The sequence below is a fragment of the Glycine max genome, chromosome 17 (assembly GCF_000004515.6).
Source record: "Glycine max cultivar Williams 82 chromosome 17, Glycine_max_v4.0, whole genome shotgun sequence".
Lineage (NCBI taxonomy): Eukaryota > Viridiplantae > Streptophyta > Magnoliopsida > Fabales > Fabaceae > Glycine > Glycine max.
Genome location: NC_038253.2, coordinates 7,728,525 through 7,753,852, shown reverse-complemented (window position 1 = coordinate 7,753,852; position 25,328 = coordinate 7,728,525). Strand labels below are relative to the sequence as shown.

General features: G+C 31.8%; 2 protein-coding genes across 13 annotated transcripts; both read right to left on the bottom strand.

Annotated features, from left to right (window-relative positions):
- Positions 1-1,596: 1,596 nt before the first annotated feature.
- On the bottom strand, positions 1,597-10,707 carry LOC100806425 (ABC transporter A family member 7). Of its 2 annotated transcripts, none has more exons than XM_003550727.5 (18): positions 10,620-10,707; positions 10,110-10,518; positions 9,921-10,006; positions 9,335-9,476; positions 8,609-8,728; positions 8,410-8,537; positions 7,740-7,898; positions 6,724-6,886; positions 6,520-6,645; positions 6,330-6,413; positions 5,136-5,491; positions 3,887-4,087; positions 3,550-3,659; positions 3,359-3,443; positions 2,909-3,037; positions 2,710-2,815; positions 2,466-2,554; positions 1,597-2,210 (listed from the first exon to the last, which is right to left on the bottom strand). In XM_003550727.5, exons 1-18 carry the CDS (start codon positions 10,689-10,691, stop codon positions 1,911-1,913), a joined length of 2,865 nt encoding a protein of 954 aa, XP_003550775.1. In that variant the 5' UTR covers positions 10,692-10,707; the 3' UTR covers positions 1,597-1,910. The 2 variants fall into 2 exon arrangements, with proteins under 2 accessions (XP_003550775.1, XP_006600693.1); XM_006600630.4 differs by having other exon boundaries at positions 5,136-5,263.
- Positions 10,708-15,049: 4,342 nt separating this feature from the next.
- IQD58 (protein IQ-DOMAIN 58) lies at positions 15,050-22,218 on the bottom strand. Of its 11 annotated transcripts, none has more exons than XM_014769868.3 (9): positions 22,013-22,218; positions 21,832-21,909; positions 21,637-21,676; positions 20,176-20,273; positions 19,208-19,468; positions 18,022-18,225; positions 17,379-17,453; positions 15,607-16,714; positions 15,052-15,324 (listed from the first exon to the last, which is right to left on the bottom strand). In XM_014769868.3, exons 4-9 carry the CDS (start codon positions 20,257-20,259, stop codon positions 15,293-15,295), a joined length of 1,764 nt encoding a protein of 587 aa, XP_014625354.1. In that variant the 5' UTR covers positions 20,260-20,273; positions 21,637-21,676; positions 21,832-21,909; positions 22,013-22,218; the 3' UTR covers positions 15,052-15,292.
- Positions 22,219-25,328: the final 3,110 nt, after the last annotated feature.

Sequence of the window (25,328 nt, the reverse complement as noted above, 5' to 3'; positions counted from 1 at the left end):
ACATTTTTTTCATAGCGATTATTATGAGATGGAAGGAATAATTATTAAAAGAACCTAAAATCAATCAAATTCAATGATCCAATTCAATCCATCAAAATTTAATTGAATTAGGTTGAATGAATTGTGAATTGAATCTAATCCACTCATGTTCTCAGAAAAAATACCCACTAATTTGTTATTTGTTGATTTTTATCCTTTATTTTATATTTTAAGATCACAAAATCTTGTTTCTAAAATAAATCCCAAAATCTCAAAGTATCTTCATTTTATTTTTATTTATGTAATTGCTCTTTTTAATTTTCTATATCTTTCAATTTATAATTTTATCTCTATTTTAAAATTAAATTTTAATGATTTTTAAATAAATGACAAAAGTTAAAAATAATTTTATATGATAACACAATTTAAATTATTCATTTTAACAATTATATGAAATTATTCTAACTTAAATACGAAATATGTAATTACCTTGATTTTTACAAATTTTCCTTTGTCTTAACAGTGTTACTTGTGTAGTTCTGTTAACCCAAATCTATGCAGATGCCTGTTTAATGAAATTTAAGGACAAAAATATCATCATCTTCCTCATTGGTCACTGAATACGAACCACACTTATCATCAACAACAAAATTGTGAGCGGCTTGATCAATCTCACCCATTCAGCAAACATCCGAGCTAACACATGAACCACGCACACATAGTGCTCAATCGACGCAAAAATGCCATTTTTTCAGTCATGTATCTAAACAATTTAAGCGCTCCACCAAACAGATCTTTGTGATTGCATGCAGAAAGGAAAAAACTTGTGTTCTTTGAAGGGGGAATATACTATTTCGATTGGGAGGATTTGTTGAGGGCTTCGACGGAGGTGTTGGAGAATTGCGGTTGTTGGGGTTGCGGAGTTTGAGATTAAAGGGTGAGTCTATATAATGGTTTTGAGCTGATTGAGAAGGGTGGTGAGGAGGTTGTTGATGAATCTGTTAACCCTGGAGTTGGTGGTCAATCAGGTGCTGAGGGTGGTGGTGTTGTGGGGATGGATGGGAAGGATATTTTTAAACATTTCACTTATAATTAACACTGTTATTTAAAAGTCTTGACTTTGGCGAGTCAAAAATAATACAATTAAAGAGAAGAAATACTAATGTAAATTTGAGGTAAAATTCCATTATAAAAAAAATAAGGTTAAATTAATCTATAAATCCTTGAATTATTTGATAACTTTCAATTAAATCTTTGAATTTTTTTTTACAATTTCGTTCCTAAACTTTTTTCCTTACTCACTTGACCCATTTTATTTCAATTTTTAGCTAAATTTTTAGACTTATACATGATGCCAATGGATCTCACCCTTAATCTCTATTGACTTTTAAATTAGTTGTTCAAAATCATCATATTATCAAATAACAGATGGTATATTCTAATTAATTTTTTTGTTAAAATTCCATTTACTCCCGGCCCCAACCCCTCCCTTCTCTTTTTTTTTTTTTTCTTTCTATAATACATGAACATAAAACTCACATCGACAAAATAAGTAATAGAATATAGATGTTTCTCTAAAAAAAAGTAATAGAATATAGATTTCACATGTGTTTAGTATAGCGCACAGTGTAAAACCATTCTTTTAACAAAATAATCAATTGTTCATCCGCAGCCATACAATATTCAGGCTTGATGTTATCAGCAAAGCAATTCCTCAGCAGGAAAATCACTTAAACGCTTGCATTTGTAAAGACCAATCGATTATACTAATCTCACAATTAGGAAGGGGCTATAGGATAATGGGTAAATAGAATATCACTAGACCGAACTACTTATCCTGACTACTAGCTACTCTATGCTACACGGTTAGCATAGAGTAGCAGTTTATTTATTTACTGATTTGGTTGAGCAGAATTTATTTTGTATGACAGTTATGACAAGGTGTCAAATGCCTGAGCCTCACGCGCAACCTTAATGAAGACATCTTCCAATGTGGTGTCAACTAGACCCCATGCAGAAACGGTGAAGTTTCTCTTGGCAGCATCAACAGCTTGGAATACATCTGCTATTCTAACATCCTCTTTTGGCAACTCAAACTTCTGAGTACCAGAGAGATGGTATATCTTGTTGGCATTTGGGGTGAGTTTCTGCACCATGTTCTCCACATCTTTTTCATGATCCGAAGATGTTGTCATCGTGAACACGTAAGTTCCTCCATATCTTTCTTTCAGCTATGAGAAACCAACAGAAATAGCAAGTGTTATATAAGAAATCAAAAAGTCTGCACAGTTCAAATTTGCATTTTCTGCTTTGCAGTAAAAGGATAGACAGTGAAAGTATTTGATCCGATAGGAATTTTGATCTGCTACATTCAAAGCTGCATCCAAGAATCATGTGCAATCTATGGGTTTCGCATAAATTTCATTGACCCAACAGATTTATTTTGCAAAAGATTTTGATACAGCAAATCAGTTTAGCAATGTTACCTCCTTTGCATTTCCTACACATTGCAAGCTACCATTTACAAATATTCCCAATCGATCACATAAGGCTTCTGCCTCTTCCATGGAATGTGCTGAGAGCATAAAACCAAGAATTATCAATATTGTAGAGATAGTCAAAATGTTTTATGTTACCATGAGACAAAAACAAGCCGAGTATATCTAAATAATGGACAACGAGCAGAATAGCGTGCTTCAAAATCAAATCTACAAAAGAGTGAGAGAATACTGGTGAGAATGATTGCACGGTTCTGTTTTGCACGCTTGACAACATTCCATAAGCTTTTTCTTGAGGCAGGGTCTAACCCGGAACTTGGCTCATCCATGTAAATAACCTTTACAAAATTTTGCACGTGCAGAATAAGGAAATCTAAGTTGAATCTTCTTTAAAGAAAAGTGATTAGAATGGATTGAAAACTAAAACATACTCTAGGATCCCCAATCAACGAAATTGCAACACTAAGCCTCCTCTTCATCCCTCCACTGTATTTTCCAACTTGTTTATCAGCAACTCCTCCATGAAAAAGGTTTAAACTCATCAAAGATTCTTCTACTGCCTGCAGCAATAGATTGGTAGCTAAATTCACTTAAGTCTTCACTGCCAAATAATAGCTAAAAAAAAAGTTGTTCAAATTCTATGACTGCAATCGTCTTCTATATAGACCCAGCTCTTGGTAGAAAATAAGCAATAAGCAATAAATAATAATTGAGAACGTGTTGTAGAAGCACCATAACTTTAAGCACTTATTTATACTTAATATTTTGGGAAGTACAACTAAATACTACGTACTTTTTAAGTCCTAAATGATAAGACTCCTAACACATTGATCATAATCTTAATAAAATAAAAAATAAAAAATTCTCTCAAATTAACTTACTTGTGTCAAGAGTGAGCCTTTAAGATTTTTAAGTCTGCCATAAAAAAGTAGGTGCTCTCTACCTGTCAAGCTTTCCCACAGCAAGCTACAGTATAAAGAGAATGGTAAGTTAGAAAACATTTTTTTAGTAGTTATAGGTTTGATTTTAGAAAGAAAAAAAAAATATGAATTAGAAGAATTTTCCAGCTTACTCATGCTGTGGGCATACACCCATGGTAGTATATATTTCATCCATTTGAGTTCTTATGTCCAAGCCTTGAACAAACGCCCTACCAGAGGTTGGCTTTGTGAGACCAATCATCTATAAGCACACAAAAGCTCATTCGATTTATGACTTAAGGAGAAAATCACTCAAAGAAAGTAGCGTGATTCATTCTATTAGAATTTCATAACTTGGTGAATTTATCCTATTACAGTCTATTTTCGTAAGCTATTTTTCAAAGTTCGAACTTATTCTGTTCTCTTATGTCAGCTCAGACAACTCAAGCAAATTCCAATGCACATATCAGTTGAACAATTTTAACTAACCATGTTGATAAAAGAGGTCTTCCCAGCTCCATTGGGACCAAGCATACCAAAGCATTCCCCTTGAGGCACAAAAAGAAACAACCCTCTAACTGCATATTTATCTGGATTTCCATCCCTCCCTGGATAGACCTTTTTCACATCATCACATACAATTGTATGATTAATAGATGGTTCAAGTAGCAGTTGCTCCACCTTCTCCTTCTGAAGAGAAAAAGAAGAAAGCATTAAACATGTTACACGTATAACTCAGTCTTGACATATTGAGTACATCAGTACAACCAAACTTGTAACACATACATGATACATGAATAAGGTCTTTCAGCGAAAATATATAGTAACATTTATGAGACAAATACAAGCTTTTTTTGTGTGTGCACAATAGTAGCATCAAGGTTTGAATTTAGGACCTTGTACAATATATCCAAACCTTAACGGGTTAGAAAAAGCTAATTAAGTCCTCAAACCTTCATGTTACAAATTGTTAGGAATCTCAGATTTGTTTCCATATTTAATTTAATGAGGATTGTAAGTCTCCTATATCACATCAAAACACACGTAATGGATCATATCATATTAAGTCATTATTAATTCATAATTCACTTTCTGACATGGTATTAGAGCTCATCCTAGATGGGTTCCTGTGTTTGTCACGCTCTAGGAAGGTAGCCTTGAGCATGAGGGGGATGCTGGAAAAGTCACTTAAATTATGGTCAACCATAGATAGAAGGGGTGTGTTGAAAGTCCCACATGGTGGGTAGCCGTGGATAAAAGGAGACATGTGTCCAGCATTCACTAAAGATAGTGCCGAGATAAATTACATAAGTGAGGAGCAATCCTCACTATACAACCCGGGTTTTATAGGGTTGAGTTAAGCTCAAAATTCACTTTTTGACATTAATTTTAGAATATTCAGTCTCTATTCTCTCTTTTTCCTCCCTCAACACCTTAACCCACATAATTTCAGCACAAATATAATTTTTTAAAACAGAAAAAGTTTGTGATTGAAACAAAAGTTATTTGGTTCACTATGGAATGTGTGCCTGATTAAGGTTTCACCCTATTTGTACTACTAAGTTGTTGAAGTGCTGTGCATCACAATACTACTCGTCAATGAGGCAGCACCATTACATGAATTTCTAAAACCAACATGTGAAATGCGTCTTGTGACAGACCTTAGTATACTCAATTTAATAATCCAGGTGAACGCATAAGCACAGTATACATTCATTCAGTATTAAGTAATACTCACCTCTTGGATGACATCTGGTTTCTCCGTTTGAGAGAATACTTTTGACCCCTGCATTTGGGCATCAAGCTTTTGGAAAGGAGGCCTTTTCTGAAATCCTTTCAAGTAAAAAAGCGGACTTTTCCTACTTCCTGACAACAATACTTGGTCAACGTAGAAGGCAGCAAAAAGCATCACTATCCACTCAACAAACATGATAATTAAGACCTCTTTCATGCCATTGGTGCTTTCACTCAGATTCTGCCATTTCATACCACCTGACCCCGAACTACTCCCTTGAAAGGAAAATTGTGCTAACTCATACAACCCACGATATAAAGCAAACCCAGGATAAAACTCCATAACAATTATCCACCCTCCTGAAGAAAATCAAAAGGCTAGAAGATAACAAACTTCCAACACAGACAAAATTCATTAAGGCCGCTGAAGTGAAATTTAAGTAGTTAAAAGTTCTAATTATGGTATAAGTGATCTTTTGAGTCCATCATTTACAATTCATGGATAATCAAATAATTTCAGACTTTGGTAGTCATACAGTAGATTTTCCTCCAATGCAAATATACAACTTCAAATGCCAAATCATTATTCTGATAGGAACTGCTGAAAATCCCACGCTAACTAGTAATATGGCCAAAAAATAGTGTAAATACGTGGGAGACAATCCTCACTTCATGAGCTAACTTTTGGGGTTGAGTTAAGCCTCTAACCCAAATTCTAAAATGATATCAGAATCTATTATAATAATTGTTATTGAACCTATCAGGTCACCAATTATCGAGTTGTTATCATAACAACCTCAAATACCTAGTCATCCAAACTTTACTCTCTAAATGTCCAGTCCTTAATGTGAAAGGGGTGTGTTGGAGATCCTATATTGACTAGTGATATGGTCAAAATAATGTATATAATTCAAGGGTAACCCTTACTTCATGAGCTAGCTTTTGAGATTGAGTTAGGCCCTAACCCAAACTCTAAGAGGAGCACAGGGAAATTCATAGATAGGGAAAGAGATTAAGGGGAGAGATAAAAATTTCTGTTATTGAAATAAAAAATCAAGGAGAACATTTTCCTCTAAGGATTTCCCTTTTACACTGAAGCAATGGCTAGAGATATTGACTAGATAGAGCACATAAAGTCATATATGAAAACCATAAGAATAACCCATAATGGGTATCATTCCATAGTCACTTAACTTACTTGGAAATGATGTATTTTGAACAAAGAATTGGAAAAGAAAGACAGCTAATAACCCGGTTCCAAAGACACCAATATATGCAGTTACTGCAATTATCAAGAACACAAGTCAGTAATCACTAATCAGATCTGGAAAAAGAAAATAGTAATACACCCATTATTATGAACAACATAAAAGTAGCTATCATCAAACCTGTAGCAGTCTTAACATTTGAAAATATAGAAGCCACCATAAATGCCAGTGCAATTTGTAAGTTTATATAGATGAAATAAAACACAAATTGGATGCTGTAGTCATTGATTGTGAAGATTTTTAATCCTGAAAATAAAGTCAGCAGTATTAAAGAAAATGAGAAAATCCCAAAAAGAGAAAACAGTGCAATGGTTATACTCTTACCTAAGAGTGAGCCAAATATCACAAAACACAACATGTAGATTACTGATATGGCAAGAAAATAACCATATGAAATCATCCAATATGGCCCATCACCAAGACCATGCATTTTCATCATGATTCTTAATTTTTGTTGCTTCTCATATACTAGTGATGTCAGAACAACCTACACAAACATATAGAGCTTATCAAGTTGAACAGATAAATGCGCTATTAGATGGAAAGATATAGGATTGCAGATAATCAATTGGGTTTTATTCCTAAAAGGTATACAACAGAAACCATTTATTTTTACGAGGGTTGATGCAAAGGTATCGAAATAAAGAAAGAGACTAACATATGGTTTCTATCGACATGGAAAAAGAATATGATTGAATGCCAAGAGAAATATTGTGAAAGACTTAAGAAAAGAAAGGTGATTGCGATCATTGCGTTACTTATTCCGAACTATACAAGACATGTATGATATTGATGGGGTAACTACTAGTGTAAGAACTCTAGAAAGCAAGATAGAGGACTTCCCTAGAAGGATAAGATTACATCAAGGCTCATCCTTGAGTCTTGTTTAATTTAGTCTTGGATGTGGTTACCAGAGTTGTGCACAAGTTATCCTTAATTGCATGTTTTTTGCAAATAATATAGTTTTCATTGAGGATTCAAGTGAAGAGGTTAACTCTAAACTTGTTTAGAAGATAAACTTTGGAATGCAAGAGTTTTTCGCAATGCAATTTTAGCCAAAACCAAGAGAAAAATGATTTGTAAGTAAAAATAGGAAAAGATGTTTGCCACAGGTTTCTAAATTTAAAATATTTGGGATCAATATTACAAAATGATGAAAAGATAATTGAAGAGGTTACACATAGGATACAAGTTGAATGGTTAAAATGGAGAAAGACGTTGGGGGTTATTTGTAATCGCAAAGTTCCTACCAAGCTCAAAGGATAGTTTTATTGTAGTACTATTTATCCAACTATAGTCTATGGTAGTGAATACATATGTTCAGATATATGTGCTCTTACAGGAAAAAGTTGCAGGATGACCCATGTAAAGAACATAGTGCCCAGAAGAGAAGATAACTCAAGGTTAAAGCTGGTCTCAGGTTTTGGCATTTCCTTTACAAACTCAAATAACATTTTGGTTCCAGGTCCAAGCAGAAACTGCAAGTAGGAATTTGATAACTGCATGCATATAGATGTCAGTCCCTATCATCATCTGTCAGGAGCAGATAAATAAAGACCGAATACTATTAAAAAAAGGAAAAATGTTTATTGATTGAAATTACTATTATTAGATTAGCTTAGTGAAATTTACTGATGCAATTAATTTTGAAATTTGCAATACAGTAATTGAATACTGCATGTGCATCATGAACATAGTTCCACTTACTTCTTCCATTCAAATCATGCATTTGAAAAATTTAATGGTTAAGCTTAAGCAAGTTTTTTTCTTTAGAAAGTATGATGTTCCTTAGTCCAAATGTATTCCATCAATAATGAATCGAGTATGTGTTTTGATTTTAAATTTAATCCTATAATAAAAAAAATAGATAGACTCATAGTACATGCTAGCAAGTAGCACATTTTTATTTTATAAGCGGAGATTGAGCTGTCTGTTTCCTTATGTTGTATCCATGGTTAGGATAACAGCAAAGAGGATGCAACAATTGAAACAAGTTTTAGATGTATATACCAGATTTATAGAGCGAGGAATCCGCAATAACACACTACTAGGACCAAATCCTGTGTGTCGCTCATAGGTTGAGTTGTACCATATACAGACATTATATCCATTCCCGTTCGAATTTAGAAAATCAAAAGCTACCAAAAAAACAAAAATAAGTACCATATTCCACACATTCCATGAATTGAAACAAAATGATATTAAGTACCTGAAACTATCTCATTGACTTGTCCATCTGAGTTACCTCTTTGATAACCTTTATATAGTTCACTGTTGATCTCAGAAGAACTATTACGCCATAAATTTAGAGCCTGATCACACTTGATCTCTAGATCAAGGAAAATAAATTCAATTAGTAACAATACGAAATAATTCAGATGAAGGCCCTAGTCATGTCTAGAGAGAAACAAGATTGTGTATATAAAATGCCAGTGTACTCCATGCAAAAATATTCAAATAATTTCTGGGTGCATTTATTGGGGAAAACTGACTATAAGATTATTATTATTGTGCAAGTATTTCAAATTCATGACGAAGGTTGCACTTATGGTTTTTTTCTGAACCTTAGAGTATTTTTTATTCTGAACCTTATGGTTCCCCGAGCTTTTCAAAAAACACAAATGGACATTTAGGTTCAAGTCAAATAGCCACAGGAATAAAATAGCAAACAATCTAGCCCCTCCTACCACAAAAAAAAAAATAAAAAAGTGCAAACAATAGTTTTGTAAAAGACATGATGAGCCTGCAGCAAAATATTCTGGCAACCTGTCATTTGCAACCAGTCATCATCAAGCACACACCAAACTAGCAAAACCATAAGAACATATGGCCATGAACACATCCAGGATACACTACAGTCAACGCAATTTGTGGGAACCATCAAGAATGGCACAATGAACACAAGGTACATCAGCAATACAAGAATGTTTCATACCATTGTCTGCTGCCGGCAGCGAGGGAAAGGAGAGTCCAGATTTCTCTGTGTCTGTGCACTTTGTTTGTAGATAATAAATGGGGAGACCAGAAGAGAAAGCAGGTTCAATAAAATTGTTACTCCCAGGCGTTGATTCAGATCCCTATATCAATACCATTTTGACACCAGCAACATAGTTCACAAAATAAATAAATAATAAATAAATAAAAAAACTTGCAAAAGCAGCCAAACTGAAATGTCAATACTAAACTAAATAAATAACACATGCAGTAACAATGTTATTCTGATTTGTCGTCAATGTAAAACCTTTTACAATGACAACACGTGTTTCTTAATCTCTAAAATTAAATATAAAAAAAAGTAAATAAATAGTACTAGTGTACTACATGGAAAGATAGTGGAACATCTTCAATCAATCAGAAATCATGTATGATAATTTTGTCAACTTTTATATCAACTACCCCACAGTCATCCATAGCATGATTTTTTTATTGATTGACAGTGCAAAAAAAGGAAAATTACATTCCCAGTCCAAAGAAATTAAACTCAAACAAAATGAAAACAGAAAAGCATGCAAGAAACTCACCAGTACATTCATGGCCAAACTAGCCAAGAAATCACTACCGAAATCACTTACGTTCAAGGCACTCCCAAACATATTAGCAGACACAGCTGTAACAAAAAAAGAAAAACACAAGCAAACACGTCATGAGTGAAAATTAACAACAGTGTGAGCATAATGTGAATTGATCCATCCTTGTATGTTACGACATACTTTCCGCAAAGGAGTGATTGAGTGCGGTGAAGAGCAGAGTAAGAGGACACGAGTCGGTTCTCCGGCACGAGGCATCGGGAAAATCCGGAAGGGGGAGAGAAGGGGTTCGCGCGGCGCGGTTGGGCGGAGCCGGAAGCTGCAGGAGCGGTGGCCACTCGATGGGGTTGGGAATGGCGCAGAAGGCAGCTTGAATGGAATCGGAATAGTGGATCCCACAAACTTTTTCTGAGTCAGGGCAGCGAGAGTGTTGTTCTTGGGTGGTTGTTGTTGTGTTGTTGGCGCAGACGCAGCCGCATTTGAAGATGGAGCCACCGAATTGCGTATCGATGAGGCGTTGGAGCGCGAAAAGCAGCAAGAAGAGGATCAGCGGGAACAGTACCAGCTGAGCGTTCGTTTTCACGTTCCGTTTCTATGAATAATTAATTTAAAAAAAAGTATCATTGCATGGCGCAATTGAATGAGGCGAATAGAAAAGAATAATGAAAAAGAAAAAGGAGAAGGGATTGGAACGTGGAAGGTTAGATTCTTGCGAAGAAGCGCGTTTGCTTGAGTCCAGAAGCTCGCGGGAACAGGATTTGCCATTAGTGTTATGGGAGCAGCGTTCTTACCGTTGTTTTGCGTATATATAGTGCACGCTTGCTACCTCGCCTTTTAATTTTTTAATTAGGGAGCACTAAAGTACCATGCCAAAAAACTAATTGTCTAGGTTCTTTTAATTAAGTAACGTCATTAATTTATTTATATATTTTATTATTTATCGTTAATATTATAAATAAAAAATAATTGATATTATATTAAAAAAAATTAAAATATGATCATTATTTTAAAATAATTTTTTCTTGCACAATAATGTAAGTATGCTGTCAATTAAATTTTCACAGTCGACATATAAATTACTACTACGAATAAATAAATAATACGTACAGTAACACCATCGTTTAATTAAATAAAAGCTGTTATATATAAAAAAAAAAGTCACGAAATTTCATAATGGTTATCTTCATAAAATTTAAAACGTATTTCTAATTAGTAAATATTTAACAAATTTAAGAAGAAAAATACGTTTTTATTTAAGTTAATTATCATAATTACTCGTCCCTTCGGGACATCCATAACATTATCATAATTACTCTGTCGATTTGACATATTTTTTTCTAAAAATTTTTTGCACTTGTTAATACATTTTTAATAACTTTATCAAACTAATTATCTTGAAAATAAAAATAATGATCTTCCACGGGATTATTTTCGGAAGCTACTAGCAAGTTACCCGTTCATTTGCATGGATTATTCTCATTTTCACAAATATTTAAAATACACTTATTTAAAAAATTAAATTTATATATAAAGACAAATATAATTAGCTATTAATATTCTCTAAAAGTAATTTTTTTATTTATGAAATAAATAAAAATATTTTATTTACAATAAAAATGAAAATAAATTAAATTTATTTTCCAATAAAGATATATTTAATAAATTTTACTTTAATACATTTATTATTATGTTATTTATGTAAAATAATTCAACACTATTATATGGATATTAATCAATAATATTAATTTATATTAAATTATTAAAGATAGAGTCAAAAAATTATTCTGTAATAAGAATATTAGTTAATAATACATGCATTTTCTTTAAAAAAATATTATATAATAGGTATGAAATATGTAGTTAGATACTATTTTTGTCTCTTTTTAAAGAATCTCATTAATATCCATATCAATATCTAGTTAAAGTAGATAATTTTTATCAAAATTGAGACGAGTTTAGAGTTATTTGTTATATATGCATAGTTGAAGTTTATTTATGTAATAAATAAAGAATTAAAAAAGATATAATTATGTATTAATGTAAAAACAAATCAACATGATTCTATAAATATAACCAATAAGATTATTTCATGTGAAATCATTAAAAATATAGTTAAAATATTATTTTGTAGTAACTAGAGTAACTAACAATACATAAATTTAAATAAAATTATATATAATATGTATAGAGTAAGTAATTAGATTCTCATTCTCTTTCTCGTGAATGAGTCTTGTGATTCCTAGAATTAATTTAATTTATTGTGTACATAAATTTTGTAATAATAATATATTTAACAAATTAATTTTAATATATTTATTATATGATTATGTAAAAATGATGTTTAACCTTAATATATAAATATTAATTAACAAAATTTTAATATATGAAGTTATTAAACCTATAGACAAAATATTATTTTGTAATAAATATATTAACTAATTAGATATAAATTATTTTTTAGTATAAAATTTTAAACCACATAATATTCATTTATGAACCATAATGATTTGTCCATAACGGTATCAAACAAGATTATTTTTCATGAATAATATGTGATATTTATCTTTAAAAAATAAAACTAATTTAACTTATGATAGTATTGAGTAACTATTTTAAAATTATTTTATAATAATAAATTACTTTGTAATAAATATATTAACTAATTAAATTTTAAATTTTTTATATAATATTAAAATTTAAAAAACTGAATATAGTTATTACCTATAAATAGTTGTATAAGCTTAAATATGAAGAAAGAAAAAATGTAAAAAAGAAAGAATAAAATAAAATGTTGAATAGAAAAAATACAAAAAAGAAATAATATAACTTTAAAAGAAAAAAGAAAAAGAGAAAAAAACTTTTTAAGAAAAATATAAAAAAGGAAAGGAAAACATAAATGAAAAAGAAAAGAAAGAATATAAAAAAGAATAATAGTTAAAAAAACTGAAAAATAATAAAGAAAAATGAATAAGATAAATAATAAAAGGGTTATTTTTTCTTACATATAATAAACAGATAATAAAAAATAAAAAATAAAGAAAAGTTGGAAAGAAAGTTGGAAAGAAAGAGATTTGCAAAAGAAAACAAATTTTAGTAAAAGACAAAAAACCATGAAAATGACACGTCAGCATTTTAAAAGGGGTAAGAAAAAGTAATATTCCTAGGGTTTGTTTTTCTATATAGATATAGAATATAGATTTTTCATCGAGAGCCTTTTTAAAAATGTTTCTTCAACTCTAAGATCTTCAGAATTTTTTTCTCAACTAATTATCTCTTTTAATACCTCCTTTCTTATGGAGCAAGAAATTTCCCTCAAACAATAACATTACCACAATTGCAGTACACTTTTGAGAAACCATTAATATGCAATTAAATGCAAACTAACTCAAATCAGGAGTTAAAACAAAATAAAAAGGCAGAAGAATTGCGTGTGGACCTAATTTTCCACCTCTAAATTGTAGCTTTTGCCATTTGACGTCATTTTATCCCTACTCAACTCAACTAAGGAGTACAAAAAGATAATGATATCAGAAACCAAATGTCTTAACAATTGTGGAAATCCTATGAAATGTGTCATTCTTAAATGGATGCAATGAATGGAAATACAGTGGCCAATTCTCGACGTAACATTAGAATTTGTTTCCACACTCAAATCCACCATTCCTATTTCAAAAATACAAACATCTGAAGAAATGTAGAACGAGCATATTCTAGTTACCACTTACCAGACCATACTCAGGGTACGAGCATATTTTTACCACTTATCAGACCATACTCAAAGTCGAACCAAGTTCTCGGTATCACGTGCCAAAATAGGCAAATTGACCTCAGAGGATTTCTTTTAGAAACTAATTCCCAATCAAAGTCTGTTTTAAAATATTTGAAATATTTTGTGAAGAGAGTTTGGTTTGGGTGAACGTTTTGCCAAGAAAAATGACGAAACACATATTTCACCAAGAGAAACAGCAAAATAAGTGCATATTTCGCCAAGAGAATTTTAAATTCTAAAAATTTCAAATACTTCAATTCAAATTCTTTTATTTTTAAAATTGTGTTTGGATAAAAAAAAATTAAAATTATGAAGGTGAAAAAAAAGATGAATGAAAAAAAATGAAAAGATATAATTGATATGCTAGTTATACATGTTCCTCTACGCTCATATTCGATCGATGTTCCACGAGTTCAGACCGTGTTTCTTGAAGATTGTAAGAAAAAAATTTCAATTTCTCACATTTTGAAAAAAAATTGAAATTTCAAATTTTTAGTTGTTTAAAATTCTGTTTTAAAATTCAAAAATTTTAAATTCTTGATAAAAAACATCCAAACAGTGAATTCTAGATCACAAAAATTTAAATTTTCTGATAACTTACTTTCATCAGTTAAAATTCTCTATCCAAATACACTCTTGTGAATTTTGTCATTCTCATTGGCGCGAAATAGGTGATCGTATTGCTCTTTTGCACCATTTAAATTTCGGTCCCCCAGAGTAAAAATACATACACAAAAGCTAAACTAATAATAACTAAACATTATAAAAGCTAAATTCAATATATGCACAAAATTAATAAACAAATAACATAATATATATATATATATATATATATATATATATATATATATATATATATATAAACAGAATAATAACTTAACATAAATACTTTTATAATATTAACCTATTAATAATAAACTAATACCAAAATATATATGTAACAAAAATAAGAACACAACATACATATAAAAAAATATATCAAAATTATATTTATAAAAAATACATACATACAAGAGAAGATATAAATAAATTTAGTCATGCAAAATAAATATATCATACACCTCTATAATAACAAAAAAAAATTAAATAACAACACAAAATCCACAAAGCACCACCTATTTCGCCAATGAGATGGCAAAATCCATGGCGAAATATGCACCTATTTCGCTGTTCCTCTTGGCGAAATATGTCTTTCGCCATTCCCCTCAACAAAACACTCATCGCAAAATGTTTCAAATCAGACCCTGGTTGGGGATTAGTTTCTAAAAGAAACCCTCTAAGATCAATTTGCCTACCAAGGTACGTGCTAATAATGACCATACACACTCAAAAGTACGAAAAACAAAGCACAATATGGACAGCTCAGAAATCATGCTTAAAGCATAAATTAAATTTAGGTATAGTTGCATCATGCAAAAACTAGAAACCTATAATGTACAAATCACCCTCAAAGCCCAAAATGCAGCAAATGAAGAAATAACCTGAATTCAAGCACACCTATAGTCCCATCAATTCAACAATTCTCATCAAAGATACATATAAACCACACAGTTTCAACCTCCTCATGTTCCTCTCCAGAACATCTGCCTTCCTCAAATTACCGCCTCCACTCTGCTTGAATTACCTTTCCTGCAAGATGAACAGAACCATTGATGAATATCAACCACAGTAAACAAAAGACATATACAAGAATTAAATTATTCAAATTGAAATTACGAAGATCACGTCTGCTAAGTTGTTTTCCTGTAAATAAAAGGAACTGTACTGTTTTGGAATTTGCAATCTAGACTAGTTTGGCATGATTTAATTTAGCAATTCAGCTAACAGTAATTTTAAATACGTTAAACTATTGTGCAATATATTTAAACCATCATACTTTTTGGGTGAATTTTCCAAACCACTATATCATACCATTCCCATCTCTAGAAGATGATACAGTTCTGTCACTTCTGTGGCCACCTTTGCCTCCTGATTGAACTTGTCTCAGTGTCCTAGGTGAATGCGAACTAATTTTGCAGTTAGTTGAGGATGGCAGAGAATGTCGCCGAGTATGGTTGTTTTTTTCACTTCCATCTTGTCCAAATCTCGGGGATCCTTGTGCCTTCAACTTTGCCTTTGCAGATTCAGTTGCTGCCATGTAACTTGGTAGTGCTGGACTATTCTGTATACCATTCTCTGCACGTTCCTGCTTTGCTACAATTGAGGCTTTTCCGTTTGGTTTCTGGTTTTCACTGCCTATTTGATCTTCCTTGTGACTCAAATCTCCATTTGTTAAGTGAGAATTTTCATCTTTACAAATAGGCTCTGGTAAATCTATGGGCTCGTTTTTTACTTCATCAGAAACATGAATGTTTTTATCTTTAGTTGTAATCTCAGTCAATGGTTTTGATTCCACAGTCACTTGATAACTGCTTGGTGAGTCTAACACCTCCTTACTAACTGAAAGTCTTGGAGTAGTTTCTATATCTGGCACACTAGAAACAATTAATGTTGCTTCCTTCTTGATCTTCTCATTAGAACTAATGACCTCTTGTTCTGAAACAGCAAGGCATGAGGTAACTGTTGCCTTTTCCAAATGATCCTTTGGCGTCTCCGATTCAACTTCTGACGGAACAGCATTCTCAACAACTGGGTTATGAACTTTCCTCAGGTTACGTTTAATCTTTTCAAGCTCACTTTGTGGATTTTCCTGCACAGGAGGATCTGAGGATTGGCTTGGAATTTTCCTCATGTTCCGTTTTGGTTTTTCAAATTCAGGATGTGCTTGCACTGGGACTGAGTCAAAACTTGCAGTAGGAAGCTTCCTGTTGGTTCGTTTTGACTTGCTCATATGAGTATCTCCAACTGAAATATTGCCATGCTTTCTATGAGACTTAGTATCCCGAATTTTCTTAGGCTGGGGAACTGGTTTCCAAAAATGAGATGCTGACCAGCGCTCCAACCAACTTAGGACAGAATTTGGATCACCAGGAACATATTGCAGCTGCAGCACCATTATTCTGGTTGATGAAGTGAGAAGCTGGAATAACAAACCAACATGATCACATGCCCAAGTTAACTGACAGATTAAAAAGACAAATTGTAATAGAACTATATAAGTACATGCCCTAGATTATTGACACAGTAATTTGGGGGGTGGTGGCTATATCCACCCATAAATTTTAGTGAGTTAAGATCACCAGGAAGATATTGCAACCGCAGCACCATTATTCTAGTTGACGAAGTAAGAAGCTGGAATAACAAACCAACATTATCACATGCCCAAGTTAACTGACAGATTAAAAAGACATTGTAATAGAATGCCCTAGATTATTGAGTATTGACGCAATAATATGGGGCGGCAGGGGACTATATCCACCCATAAATTTTAGTGAGTTAAGATCACCATACAACTTAAATTAAACCAAGGCAGAAACTAGAAAATCACTTACTTTCTCAGTTTAAGATCACCTTATTGAATTAGAGAAATGACTCATGATTAAGGGTGTTTTTGTAAAAATAATTAATCCATGAAACATTTTAGATTGGTTCTTCTAAAAAGGACCAAACAAAATTTTTAATTTGGTTCTTAAAAAGAGGATCAGAGGGAGTTTACAACTGTTATTCTAGAATGACACTTATACAGAATAAGCAGCCAAACATAAAAACTGAACTTAACATATACATGGTGCAATGTAAGTTACCTTACGAATGAAAGCATTTGCAGACAGCTTGGTAATTTTCATGGATATAGCAATTGGCTTGACAAGCTTGCCATCCTAAAGGTACAACACGTTGAGAAGGAAAATAATTAGCAGTAGCAACAGTTAGAAAATATTATACATGCAATCTCCCTCACCTACTCTCATCCCTGACTTGTGAACACTCAGAAACTTGGAAGTTATCTAACAATAACTAACTGGTGCAGTACCCAACAACCAAAAGAAACTCATCAGAAATTTTACAAATAGTTTAATAGAGATTGTTTGACTTGTAGCAATATTTCACCATGTATATAAGTAGTTTGAAAAAAAACATGATGAAGACAATCCTAACAGCCTGTATAATGCACCAGCTTCTTCTGATTAAGACGAAAAAGTAGTGAATGACAACAAAAAGACCATCTTATTTATTGTAGTAGTGAATAGTTCTCAAAATAAACCGGTCTATTGGTACAATAAGTGCTCATTTTTTAATATGCTGTCAGCTCAGCCAGATGCTTTCATATTTAATAAAGCCATTTAGCTCTAATTTGATCAAGAAAAAAAATCAGAAGAATAAATTGACCAAGACAATCATGCAAATTTATCACTTGCATACTGAGAATTCAATTTTTGAAAAAATTACCAGAGGGTTCAATATGTTGCACTTCTCTTGGATTTCAGATCCAACGTTAGAATGTCTAACTATTCCTCCACGAACAAGTGCTTGAAACTTGACAATACCATACATAGAGCATAATGTTGCAACAGCTTGTCTCCTAACCAAGTGCCCACGGATGAGTGCTTGCAACCTTATAATGCCTTTTAGGGCCCTAAATGCTCTCCGAGCCTTCATGAAAGACACTCCCATTAGTTGGGGAATTATATCAAATATTACTACTTATAAATAAATAAGTCATACAATCAAAACTTGATAAAGATAGTTCAAATAAGTCAAGAAATTGTTCATATGCCAACCTTCCATGGACATACTTATCACTTATCAATTTATTAGAGACAGAAGCAATGCAAAACTTAAGAAAGCAACAAATTTACCGATGAAATATGGTTTCCATAGAGTGTCATAGCAGCAGGAACCACCAAATCAGGCAGAGTTTGAGCCCGTTTGTTTAAAAAAAAAATTTTAAAAAAGTGCTTTTTAAAATAGTGATTTTCTAAGATGCAGATAGAATTTGCTTCTTAAGAAAAGCATAAAACTATTTTTTTTAAGCAAAAACAGTTTAAACAAACAAACCAGAAAAGCAAAAAACTGTTTATTTTATTAAAAAAAATCACTTTTTTTGACAAATAAGTTTAAACAAACAGACCCCATTTTATCTTCAAAAAAGCAATTTTTCAAATAATTATAAAATGAAAGATATTAACTTAATGACATTGTTTTAGAGAAAATGAACAAAGTTGCAACATAGACTTGGCAGCTTCCCTCGACAAATAAACATGTCAGAGTCTCAGATCAATTTTATAAAATAAGGTCCCAAATTTGAAAAAACAAAATGGGGAGGGGGAAAGACAAATTACAGTCTCCAGGGATTATAACTCTAAATGTCACACTAAGCTTCAAGGTTGAGCTCTAATAATAATTAACATTAAATCCTCTAAACCTCTTCATTTTTTTATCCACCAAATCCTCCAAGTCAGATGCTAACAAGCATAGCAGAAACAATTCCACTCATTTACTATTCTTTTGCGGTACAGATTAAAACATCTTTTTCATATTTGCAGTTCAAATTTGTTTTTAGACTAAAAGGCACACAATTTCATCAGTGAAGTGCTTTAATCAGTAAAGTATTTTATAAAACAGAGTTGCATACCAAATAACCCCTGAAAGCAGCTTGTGCCTTGGTAGCAGCTTCCTCCAGCCTTATTTTCTCTGGATCTAGTGCAGCATCTTCATTAATTGATCCCACTGTGTCTATTTCTTGATTCCCAGGTATAACATTTTCTGCTTCTTCATTTTCCAGCTCTAGGTCTTCCTCATGTCTGGCAATAGTATCGGAGGTTGGTTCTAAAGCCAAACCAGTTTCTAGCACCTTGGAGGTAACTACAACTCCTTCTTCTTGATTAACAAGCTTCTAAATGAAATTATAGTAAACCAAGTCAGATATTTCACAACAGAAGGGGAAGATCATATCAAAATACCATCATTATTGTTAAGAAAAATGAGTTTAACAGTGTTTAAACAACATAACAATTAACAATTTATAATTCCTATGTGTAATCTTAGGTTATTTGCAAATTTTGCTAAGTGCTAACAAGGTCAGAACAGGGCAAAAATAGTAACAAAAGTTAAGCCCGTGACAACAGCACCAAACCAAAATGTATCATACTATCATTTAAATATTTAATGGAGAAGAGAATATGTGTTCTCTTCTCTCTGCCTTTATTCTCTCTATCCATGACAACAGCTGATTAACAATTCTGATGATGCAATTTGCATTAAAATTTAAAGGAAAAGGAGTGCTAGCAACACACCCTCCCCTATTGGTTGAAATTTGATGGAAATCACAAAATTCTGTAGATCTCACACTTCTTACTCAATGAACCTCACTCATGATTTTGTAGTTTTCAATAAATTTTATCCAATAAAAGAGAGAGTAGAAAGAGTGCATTAGAGAGTGTGTTGCATTTCTCTTAAAGAAAAATAGAGTTGGCTATATATGTCATGCAAAAAAAGATGTAATTTGGAAGCATATTTGTGACTGCATTCAAGAAATATGAATATAGATTAACATTGAACAGACTTGTGACGTTGCCTTAACTATCATAATATTACTACTACCTCTCTGCCTTTTGAAATATTTGATTTGGATGACTTTTTCCCAAACAATACAGTTTTGATCCATTTTCCTGGTGACTTCCCCATTGTGAGATCGGAACCTGTAACAGAAGAAGGTAAAACTAATCTCTCAATTGATCCTATCCTATGATTACTGTTTCATATTTGTAAATTTGTAAATAGGCAAGTAAATAATCCTGAAAACATGCAAGATGCCTGCCTGGCTGCTTAACTAGAACACCAAATTCAATTAACTATACTCAATGCAACTTAAAAAAAGGTAAACTCTTCAATTCCTTTAGTTACCCAAGCATATTGGTGGGATAAATTCTTGAAACACTCATGCGCTTCATTGCTGGTAACCTAAAGTATTCAGAAAAACAAAATGCTGATTTTCAAAAAGACAAGTTTTTAGGAGTTCAGGAAAGGAGATCTCATTAAATTTATAGTAATATTCAAGAAATACCTTAAGAAACGCGTCAAAGATAACATAGAACCTTAGCAAAAATATGTTATAGGAGAATATAAATTTCAGTTGTCCCCATTTATGAAAGTGCATCTGGAGATGCCATCTCATTAAATTTAATTATGCTAAGAAAATAACTCATATACTGGTAACTTGTTTTCCCTTTCGGCAATACTTTTATGTGAAACCGAACAGCAGCTTTTTCTTCCATGAGGATAATGTTAGTCTCAGAGAATAAATAGTAGCTTTCCTTATCAAAAAAGAAAAACCATTAATGAATATGTAATTAACAATAGAAAAATATAATTTCCCTACTAAAAAATCAGGCATTATCAGCCACTAAGGATGACATAATTAATGACCAATCAACTATCAACAGTAAATGGACATAGACATCATGCACAATTAATACCATCTTTTCTCTAATGCAATAATACAGCACCAAAAAAAATGGTATCATATCTATATATCCTTTTTAATGTGATGCACCGTGCATTGACTTTTTCGTAACCTCCACCGCAAAACCGCTACTAGAAAAAGAAAAGTGGAGTATATGCCACCGACAATAATAGCGTACGGAAAAATGAAATGATGAGACAAATCACAATGCAAGTTACGTTCGATCTCTCGAACTCCTCCTACTCCTACCTGTTGAGTTCTGATTAAGCACAACAAATCCAAACAAATTTAAGCTAAACAGTAATCAATCAAGGAAACAGAAGCAGAAAACACAGCCACTAAAATCTCTCATACGACGAATTCACTAAAATAGAAAATAAAACATTTCACTAAAAATGCCGTAACACTGGAGAATGTATTAACGAACAGAAAAGAAAAACGAATTTCAAAATGCACAAATATAGAAACCCTAGAATTCGTCAATCCACAAGATCTGCTACAAGCAAGAAGACTAGCAGGCACAGAACACTGCTTGGTCCATGAATCAGTGCATGAAATTGGTGTTAACGAGCTAGAGTGAAGCTAGATCTGAGGATTACCTGACCAATGTGGAACCTTTTCACCTCAAATCTACCATTCCTGTGAAGCAGAACCAAACAATGAATTACAAAATTAAAATAATTATTTCATTTCCTCATTTGCTTTTGTTTACTGTATTAGAGCAAGAAGAGAAAAGAAATATATAACACTGAAGTAAACAAGAGTAGAGAGAGAAACACACGAAAGTTGTGTACCATGGAAGAGACAGATAGAGAGAGAAAGAGATTGATCAGCTGCATAAATTTTGTGGTTGCTTTGTTTGTTGCTGCTTTCTGTAAAATTGTGCTAGCTGGATGAGTGAAATTTGAAAAAATAAAAAAAATAAAAATGTCTGAATGGAAACTGAAAAGATTGGATAATTTGCAGGGGAGTCACCAGGTGCCACTCACGCTCACGTTACATGTTTTACAACCCTCACTCTTACCGTCCGATGCAATGACTTGATGCGGTTTGAATCTCGACCTAAATGAATAGTTTAATCGGAGGGTGGAAATGAGAGTTTGTGCTACACACGAGGACACGCCGAGGGAAAAAGGAAGTGGGTGTGATTTAAAAGGGGTTGTTTCTGGGGAGTCCCAGTGCAGTTACTTCAAAACCAAGTGTTCCAGTTTCTTTTAATCTTTATTCCGAAGCATAGCGAAATGACGCTTAGGCCCCCTGGGACATGGATAAACTCACGCGCGGAAGCGCGTTTGGTAGAGTTGAGCCGCTGGTGAAATGAGATGGACGGCGGAGGTGGAAGCGCGTGGCGTTTTGCGAAGGTGGGTTGCGTGGTGCGAGGTATGGGAGCCACGCTGGCAGGAATAGTGTGGTCGAGTGTGAGACATGGAGGAGGATGTAGGCGACGGTAGAGTAGTGCAGTTACTGACCCCACCTTATTACTCCTCGTAATAAACGCACCGTATTCGTGCCGGTTTTGTATTTAAGGGCGGGCATAGGTGTTTTTTTTATGTTAAACTTTAATTAATTTAAAAATTGAAGTTTATTTTTAATTTTAAATGTCATTTATTTATTATTAAAGTTATCAACGCAGAATTTTAAATTTATTTAAAAATAATAACTAATATTATATTTAATTTTTGACATAATTGTACTTTTGATGCTAATTTTTTATTTTTTAACAAATTTTATTCTTAACAAGTAAATTTTACTTTTTATCATCAAGCTACCGCATGTGAAAATAATTATATTTTTTATATTATTTTTTTTACAAATTTTATCCTTAATTTTTTAATTTATTACCCATTTTAGACTTAATTTTTTTATGTTTTCACAAATTTTATCTCAATTTTTATATTGTCACGTTAACTTAACTACAAAGGTGAAAGTTATAATTTTTTTAAAAAATAAAAATAAAATACACCAAATTAGTTTATAAAAATAGTCAAAAGTTAAAATTTAAAAATAAAAAATATAATTAACCCATATTTTTTATTATATTCATTATGCATGAGTATTTATAAAAAAAAAAAAAATTGAACCTGGAGTGTCTACAAAATTATAATATCTCACTCAACAAGAAGCATTTCCATCAACCTGGAATTCACTTTCCCAACCCCTTTCTCTAGAATAAAAAAGAGTATAATGTGGAGATATTACTTTCCCGAAAATAAAATATAGTAAAAAATATTTATTGTATCATTTTTAAAAAAATAAAAAGTTATAATCTTTTAACAAACATAAAAATAGATTTTCTGAAGTCAGCAAAAAAAATTCTGAAACTTCTATTTCCGAATATAAACCAAGATAACTTGAAACAAGCACCAACTTAAGTTTTTTTTTTTTAAAAAAAAAAAAAAGACACCCGCTTAGTTTTGACAAACCTTCAATATTTTATCCTTCGAAGAATACTTGACATCATTGGTTCAATCTCAATGTCATTTATAGTTTCATTGATTGGTTGTTATAGGTACTATATCATCTATGTTGTAAGAAAATCTCAACAACAGCAAATCAATACTCCAAATCTTAGTTGAATGAAGTGACTAATGAGTAGAGAAGGTTTTATTATCATTCTCTGATGATTATTTGGAAGTGTTTGGCAATGTGTAATATTTCCATTAACAAATGCTTTATTCTTGAGTGGACAAAAAGTTAAATATAAAATAAAAGAATCATTTGTTGGCTTTTTGTACATGGATTAATTTGACACTTGTTTTTCACTTGTGGAAAGAGCCACCTGTGTTAGCATGAGTTAGGCTTGAGACATAGAATTAATGCATTGTTGAACCATGACACAATGGGCTTTAGTGGGCACGATCATATGGAGTATGTGGAAAAAAAGAAATGAAAAGCTTTGAGAGAATAGAAGCAATTCATCACAACATATAACCACTAAGTCAAAACGAGGTACGACTGTTGTTGGGGTTAAGTGGAAGGCTCCTCATGATGGGATCACTCAATGCAACATAGATGCAACATTTCATAACACAAACTAACACAACCAACTAGGGTATGTGCGGTCATAACTTCAATGGTGAATTTGTGGCAGCAAGATTTGTGTGGAAAGAACCTTGCACCCAGCCTTGGTCTGACTCAGGTGATAATTGAGTTGAACTGTAAGTTGGTGGTGGATAAGATAAGAACATTATAGGGATAATTATTACTCAATGTAGAAACCTATGATCAGTTTGCTTAAACTTAAGATAAACAATTTTAAAAAATGTTTTTTTAAAAGGCTTAATTATATAATCCATTCATTAATTATAATTAAAAATTAAAAGTTTAATTGAATTTCTTAATTATTAAAAAATTTAATTCCTCAAATCGTTTAAAAACACTACAATCGTATAATTTCTATCAACTTTATTAATTTAATTGAAAAAGATGTGTAAATAAACATCTTTACATTGATTATAATGACAATAAATATAAAAATATCTCATTACATATGCAACACATGCTAATGACTCAACTTTTATATCAATTGCATTGACAATCAACTTAAAAATTTATTATTTTACGCCAATTGTATTGTAAACCATTATAAAATATTTATTTTCGTCAACAAAGTTGATGAAAAAGTGTAGGGTTGTGGAATTTTTAATAAAAAAGCATTATTTTGTTTTTTAAGAAACAAATCCTATTTGCTTTAATTTTTTTTAATTACTTATTTTAAATTCAAACAAATCCACTTTAAACCTTTTTAAAAAAGCGTTTATTTAATAAGCAAATAGGATTTATTTTTCAAAGTAAACAAGAAATTATTTTTTAAAAGCAAAATAAATCTAGACAAACACACTAATATATATATATATATATATATATATATATATATATATATATATATTATTTTATTAAAATAAACGTTTTTTAATAAATAAGTTTAAATAAACTAATTCTTAGTCTCTTTTTATCCAAACTTTTTCAGTCGAGTTTGTAAAAGAAAAGCAACTGTTGTGGCTCATTCAATTGCTAGGGCTGGAACAAGATATGCTAGTCTTATGGATTATCTTCATATACCTGAGTGTATTTATTGTTTTAAAATAAATAAATGGAATGGAATAATTCACTTTTAGGAAAAAAATTAAATACGTTTTTATTCTTTTAAATTTTCTTTTTAGTCTTCTAAATTTAAAGTTATTTTTTTGTCTTTGAACAATGCAAAATGTTCTTTACAGTTTTTTTGTATAATATAAGGTGAATCAGACGGATGATAAGATATTTATAATTTATGACAATTTTTTGCCAT